The 7,925-nt window shown below is 35.6% G+C and overlaps 1 protein-coding gene across 1 annotated transcript; it reads left to right on the top strand.

Annotated features, from left to right (window-relative positions):
* On the top strand, positions 1–711 carry LOC113315362. Its single transcript, XM_026563652.1, has one exon. The coding sequence runs from the start codon at positions 1–3 to the stop codon at positions 709–711; it is 711 nt and encodes a 236-aa protein (XP_026419437.1).
* The last annotated feature ends 7,214 nt before the right edge of the window (positions 712–7,925 follow it).

The following is a 7,925-nucleotide window of genomic DNA, read 5'->3' as shown; positions in this document are numbered from 1 at the left end:
ATGCACATAATATGTGAGGCTGACCCAGAACTTCGACAAAGAAAAGATGCTGCAAGAATTCCAAGTCATAGCCCACAAATGAAAATGTATGCCGTTATGAAGTGTCTTTGTAAAGGTATCCCAACCGATAGCATTGATGATTATACCCGTGTGGCTGCTTCTACTATTTACTATTATATTAAGAAGTTTTGTGATGCAATTATGTTTTGGTTTAATGCGGAATACATGAGACGTCCAACTGTGAATGATGTGAAGTGGTTGATGAAGGAAAACGCTGCTAGAGGCTTTCCAGGAATGCTTGGTATCCTGGACTGTATGTATTGGGGTTGGAGGGTGTGTCCACAAGACGAGGCGAGATTGCACACAGGCCAAAAAAGTTATCCCACCTGTGTTCTTGAGGCGGTTGCTTCATACGGTAGGTGGTTTTGGCATGGGTATTTTGGAGTGGGTGGATCCAGCAATGATCTTAATGTTTTGAAGTCGTCTAATTTGTTCGATGACAATCTCAATGGTATTGCACCACCTTGTCATATTATTATCAATGGGAACCAGTACGCGCAGGGGTATTATTTAGTTGATGGAATTTATAAGAGTTACTTTGTGTTAGTCCAAGCTTACGGTGCACCCAGTGGTATTCCAATTCTCGAGTTATTTAACAAATATCAAATGGCAAAGAGGAAAGATGTGGAACGGGCATTTGGGACACTGTAAAGTAAGTTTAGGATCCTTTACCATAGATGTAACTACTGGGAAAAGAAAGATATGAAATCGATCATGAGAACCTGCTTGATATTGCATAATATCGTTGTAGAGGATGAGCATCGTGATCCGGAGTGGAAGTATGTGCCAGACCCACCTCATGCACCTATAGCCGGATACCTGAGGCAGAAAAGTGAGGCATTACAAAACCCAGTTCTCCAGGAGAGACTTCGTACGGATCTTGCATCTCATATATGGGAACGACATGGTCAAGGTCTAAGAGATGGTGAAATTCCTGGAGATGCGATAAACAACGAGATGGATTCGGGAGAAGACACGTACGAGGTTGATGTTGATCAAGACCATTACGACCCGGGAGAAGTTTTTTTGGACTCCGATTCAGAATGATTTTATTATATGTTTTTTTATTTATGTGTTTGGTGAGACATGTTTAGTTGGTTTTCATATATGAGATGTTTAGTCGGTGAGACATGTTTAGTTAGTTTTCATATATGTTTAGTTGGTTTTTATTTATTATATGTTTTTTATTATAAGTTAAGAAAAACAATGCATTTGCAGGAAAATATTAAAAACATTACATTTGGAGGTATTATGAAAAAAATTACATTTGCAGGAAAAAATAAAGTACATTACATTTTCGGGAAAAAAGAAAATACATTACATTTGTTAAATAACACAAGTTAGAAACACACAACAATAAGGTAACCTATAAAATAAGCATACCATATTCTCTAAATTACTCGGTAGATTATAAGATATGTTCTGGACTGATATTCAAACGATAACCAAATATATCGTTAACGCTTGAGTGACGAAATGTTTGCCTTCGTTCCTGACTAAACTTAAATCTGGCTAACATTTCGTCATTACCTGCTTCGCGTAGACAATTCCTAAAACCCTACAATTCATCTTAAGGAAAGCTATGCGAGACCGAAGAGCATTCATGGATCTTTCGGTGACACCCCCTCCAGAATGAAACTCGACCGACATATCATTCCAAAAAGTTTCAACTGGCATATCCAAAAAATCTGGTCGATCTACTACACTGCAAAAGCTTCTCACAAGTTTAATATCTTCTTGTTCTCTAAATTTAGACATTCTATTTTCTACAAACAAACAGAAATTAATAAAATGTAAACCAACAAATTTGATGAATCGAATTTTAAAACTTGAGTGCTGAATTTTTTGATTTATATTTGATGGTAGTGAAGTAAAACTCAGCTTCTGATATATATATACTGGTTTGAAATTTGAACGTTTGAGAAAAAACGGTTAATTATTAGCCGTTCTTATAGCTAACCGTCATATTTAAAAGACCGTTGATGATCTAACGTCTAACAAACTAAAACGGTATAAACCATTGAAACGGTTAATAGTTAGCCGTTATAATTCCTATCCGTTAGATCTTCAACGGCTTGCTTCATCCCGTGGACAAAAAAGAAAAACGGATTATCATAAGTCGTTTTTGTTCCAAGGGTAATTTTTTTAGAAGTCCTATATATATGTAATTTTTGGTAACAAAAAATTCACACCAATCCAATTGTAGCCAACATATTACTAGTCACCTGAAAATCACATAAAAATATTATATCTCTTTGCAATTATTTTATATTTTGGTTAGATTTATTGCACTTCTTCCAAACCAAGATGGTTAATTTTACCCGAGCAGAAGATTTGGCAATTGTAAAGGCTTATGTTATGTTTGCAACGAATTCAATAGTCGAGAGGTATCAAGATTCAGAAACTTTCTGGGATAAAATCGAACCGGAATACCACTGTACTTTTGGCACTCGGACTAACCGGACTCGGAAAGCGCTTCAGAACAGAATGAGTGTCATCAAATCAGATTGTAGAAGATTTGCTGCAATAGTGGCGGCTTTTCTCAGAAACCCGCCGAGTGGATGGACTGAGCAACAAGTAGTAAGTTTCCTGATACAAACAAGATTATTGATTTTAATTTCATTTCATATGATAATATAAATTAAGTGATTTACTTCGTTTACACTTTCCCAATATATGTCTGCAGTACGTAGAATCAAGAATGAAGTTTGTTGAAGGAAGAGGGGGAAAACCCTGGAAACATGACGCGGTTTTGAAGTTTTGAGGCAGCATGTTGATGGTTGTGACCCGGAGAATTTAAGGTCCCATCATGGTGAACCTAGTCAGTCCACCCCGATTCCTATGGCTGTTTCAGAAAGTGAAGATGGTGAAGGCACAGATACAACAACGGAAACCCAAACACAAACACGTTTTTTTGCAAGAGATAAAGCCAGGGGACTTAGCAAAGACAAGGCTAAGATGGAAAATTCCATGGCTAAAGTTGTTGAACGAGGCTGGAGCAACATGATTTAGTATTTTGAGAAGAAGGATGCAGTCAAACATGAAGAAAAATTAGCTGAAAATGAGTTAATGCGCTAGGTGGTTGAGAATGGGACAAGGGATACCTTGGCTAGAGAGAAAAAAGTACACAATAAAGAAATGTCCATTAGGAATAAAGATATGAAAATATTATTAACGGATGTCCGAAGCCTTCCTGAATGGAAGCAATATGCAGTAACAAAGATGCGGGAGGAAATATGTGCCCGGTTGGGATACGATCCTCGCAGTTAGTTATTTAATTTACTTGCTTAATATGGTTAGTTGGGTTTTTTGGTTATTAGTTGTTTTTTTTAATGGTTAATTAGTTGTCCAGGTTATTAGTTAATTAGTGGTGTTGTTAATTAGTTGTGATTTTAATTTCGAGATGCTTTTATTTTATTAGAATGTTTGGTAACTTTGATCTTATTGTATCCATTTGATTTTTTGAATTTAAGACTATTCAGATTATTAAAAAACATGTTTGCGCTGAAGTTACCATTCAAGATTATAACAAGGTACAACATCTTTCAATTGCTCATACAATGCATCAAATTTAAAAGGTTTCGTCTTGTCTTCACGGTACTCGATCCTAGCTTTCATTTTCTGAAAAACAAAAAGAAAACATTAACATGATAACTTAAAATAAAACATATGACATTAGAGTACATTGTTAATCAACTTATTAACTAGTTTTTATTATATCCTTACTCGAACTTCATATGACAATGATGCATGCTTCAAGTTGATATCAAAAAGAATAGTAACAAAGGTTTGGATTTCAGTATTAATTAGATTGAATCTATTTGTTACCGACTTCTTAGTTTTTCTATTGTCGTTTCCGGTAATATATTCAAAAGTTTGGAAAACGCGGTTCCAAAAATCGGTTGATTCATTGACTTCTCCAGGGATTGTGGCTCGATTAGTTTCTAAAATCCATGCTTCCACAACACCGACATCTTCTTCATTACTAAACCTCATCACAAATATTTTCTAATAAAACTTACTAGAATTTTTTCTTACAAACTAGCATGTGGAATGAGGGTATGGTATTTGTGATCCAATTTAGGGGATTTTGTAGAAAAGTAAAAAATGTTACATTACTATTTGTGATCTGATGAGTCTTAAGACAAGTACATGTCTTTATTTGGAAAAGTAGTCGACCAAATAGGCCACGACAAAACATACTGAAAATAAAAAAAAATCCAAATATATTATGACAAAGATCAAGTTGCACTTGACTAGAATACAAGATGGACACGTATAAAAGTGAATGAAAATAAAATCAAGAACGGATAAGTCGAAATAATTGATGTGAGTTGATATGTCGAAAGAAACCGATAACTGGTGATAAGAAATCTTAATTAAAGATTTGCAAATAGTTTTATCAATTTATGAGTGATATGACAATTCCCGACAACTGGTGATAAGAAAACTCACTTATAGATTCCCAAAAACTTTAATAAATTAATGAGTGAACCAAAGAAACCGACAACTGGTGATAAGAAAACTTACTTACAGATTCGCAAAATCTTTTATAAATTTATTGGTGATATGACTAAACCGACAACTAGTGATAAGAAAACTAAAGACGACATACATGCACCAATAAACAAAGTGACCACACTAGACCCCAATAACAGTATTAAGATTTGAAAATTGAGACACCAAAAAGACAGCCAATGTACTATAAATAATGTTTCTCTATATCATAACAACACAATCAAATTATCAACATCTTATTTATTTTAGATATATCTTCTCTCCAATTCTCAGCACCACCTTTTATTTTTTTAGTAGTCATGGTCGCCAGATTCACTCCTCTTGAAGATGCAGCTATCATCCAGTTTTGGATTAATGTCTTTGTTACTGAAGGAGAAACAAGAAATATTGTTTCAGGGATCAATTTATGGGAGCTTGTGGTCCTACATTTGACGGTTAGGAACGGAAACCCACACCAGAGAACATCTAGAGTTTTACAAAACCGGGTTCCAAATATTAAGAGAAATGTTCAGCTGTACCTAAGTTTTCTGGTTCAACTATTTAGAATCATGCCTTCTGGATGGACAATGAACGAATGCGTAAGTATACTAATTTTGGTCTAACTTCTTAAATTTTCATAACATAGTTTTAATAACATTATTTTAATATTTGGTTGTATAATATAGGAACTTCATTCGAAATATAAATACGAAGCTCAAACCGGTAAATCATTCACATTATACGAATGTTATTTAATCCTGAAGCAGAGGTTGCCTGAAAAATAGGATCCCGAAATATTAATCCGTGAAGAGGGTCAAGATGATGACGAAGATTAGTTTGGCTGCTCCAACACTATAGATTTTGTGGATACATCTATAGCAAACCCTCCCGAGACTAAACTCGGCCGTTAGGGACGCCTAAAGGTTTAAAGGGTTGCTGCACTGACTAAGTGCAGTCGCGTTGCCTGTGACAGTGAGTTAGGTTTAATTTCCAGTAATTTTCATTTAATGTACTACATAGTTTAAGTATCCAAATAAAATGAGATTGTTTACGCATCTTTGTCACTTACTTCATTAACGTGGAGTTCTATGTTTAGTGGACTCAAAAACAATTTAACTTACTTCATTAACTTCAAACTAAAATACAAGAAAGTATATTCAGCCAATACAACTCTTATTAGGTCACTGTTGTAGGCACCTCAGAATTACTTTGCATGCACAAGCCTTTAAACCTCCAGGTGTCCCTGCCGGCCGAGTGGTGTCTCGAGATGGTTTACAAGAGGTTTACCAACAAAACCTGAAAATCACAACTACTTACAATTCTATCCGCTCCTAAACAACCTTCTTGGATTGTAGTCTACCATTCCATCCTTCATAAGGAGGTAGCATTCGTAAAACCTAAAATTGCGTCCATGTGTTTCAAGAAACTTTGTTTCGCCATTGTTTCCTACAAGGAGTCAAAATATACTCAAATTAGTATACGTAATTTTATTATTTATAAAATTAAAACATCTTTTCAAATTATATTTACTTACGACCGTCATTTCCGCTGTAATGAATGTCGGTGGCAAGTCTCTTAATAGCGTAGCTTGGATGATAACATAAGTTTTCACATCTCTATTTATACTACCAACCCTGTATCTTAAAGATTGCTTTGATCTATGGTTTGGATTCAAAAATTTTTGAAGAAAATGAGAATAAACCAGCTTCCAGAAGTTGTAGGGTGGTGCTGCAGCATCAACAGTAACCGGAGCTTTCATTACCGCAATCCATGCAGCTATGGTTGTAGTATGTTCTTCAACGGTGAAGTTAACATTCATGCTGGATGAACCAAAGTTTCACGATTTGGTTGCGCAATCAATATCAATACCCGGGACTCTGTTTATAGGAAAAAAATTAAGGATGTGTCGTCCCTCCGTTGCAGTCACTCGTCACGGATGTGTAATCTCTTTAAATTCCAAATGAGTGTACACAGAGTGTTAACGAAAGAAAGGTCAAGGAACGGCTAGCCATTAACCATTCCAGGAAATAAAAAACGGCCAATGGTTAGCCGTTCCTTAAGAACGGTTAATGGTTCACCGTTATTTTCCACAAGAACGGTTAATGGCTGACCGTTATCTGCTTTTTGAGAACGGCTAACCATTATCCGTCCCCGGACTCTTTCCGTTTGGATTCCCGCACACTAGGAAAACCTTGCGAGAATCACCCCTTTTGACCACGCTTTTTTGGTATGAGAAACCCTTGGGCATGTCCATAAGACCCAGTCTTATATCCAGCCATTTTGAATGAAAGACACGGCCTGTCAAGTGCGCAGGTAGGAGCCATCCGGCCATTTTGTAGTGAAACATGCAGACTCAGACCACTTTTTTACTTTACTGTCGTAAAATAAACTAAGAGCAGAACTGGCTTATGATTTCCGGGTTGCGAAGGCGGATTCTCTGGTCGGTATTCTGGATCTGAAACCAAAACCGATCCACATCTGGATCGTTATTGCTCGACAAGATCTTGTATGTGAACTTTGCTATTTCGTCCACAATACCCGATCCAGCTTAATCGCTAGTCTAGCGGAAAATAACATTTATCTGGAGGTCCAGAAAAAGGTTTGAGAAGCGAAAATTACTTCTTTACCCATGATATTTCACGTACGAACACAGTCACGTTTCTCCTAAATCAAGATTCAAAGCCAACATCGATATAAACTAGGGCGCTCAATAAAGATCAAAATCAAAACGAACAACGATTTAACCTCTGAATTCGAAAATTCAGAAATCAAAAGTAACCCGAATCTGAAAGGAAATCATCAACAGGATCATTACAATCTTCATCTAACCTAAATCATCAAAACCCGTAGATCTGAAAATTGATTTCTACTCAAATCGACAAAAATGGTTATAAAAAGAACAAATGAAAGAAGAATAAATTAGTTTCGGTTCTCAACCTAAATCAAAGAAGAAGAAGAAATCAATTGAATCAGCATCAAATAAAAATAAGAAAATATATTGATACTCAACCAAAATCAAAAAAATCTGGGTTTTCATCCAAAAAAAAAGGGTGATTCTAATTTGTTTCTATCTGTGAAATGTTTCTACTTCTAATTTTGTTTATTTTTTATACCGATTTTCTTATATGATCCTACAGTACATACATATCAGTATGTACTGATAAAAACCCCTTGATATGTACTGCCCCTTTTGCTGCATCTGATCTTACAATACATATCAGTATGTACAAACCAAAATCCTTGATATGTATTGTAGGATATGAACCATCGGTACTTTATCTTACATAGATATAAGGTACATATTAACATGTACTGCTTAAACCTTTGTATGCTTGATATGTACCAGGTAAACGCTTGATATGTATTGT

This window comes from Papaver somniferum, chromosome 10, assembly GCF_003573695.1.
Source record: "Papaver somniferum cultivar HN1 chromosome 10, ASM357369v1, whole genome shotgun sequence".
Classification (NCBI taxonomy): Eukaryota; Viridiplantae; Streptophyta; class Magnoliopsida; order Ranunculales; family Papaveraceae; genus Papaver; species Papaver somniferum.
The sequence above is the reverse complement of the archived record's forward strand: the minus strand, read 5'-3'. Positions and strand labels throughout refer to the sequence as shown.

Coding starts and splice junctions, on each gene's coding strand:
- LOC113315362 (XM_026563652.1), top strand. CDS start 1: ATGCACATAATATGTGAGGCTGACCCAGAACTTCGACAAAGAAAAGAT.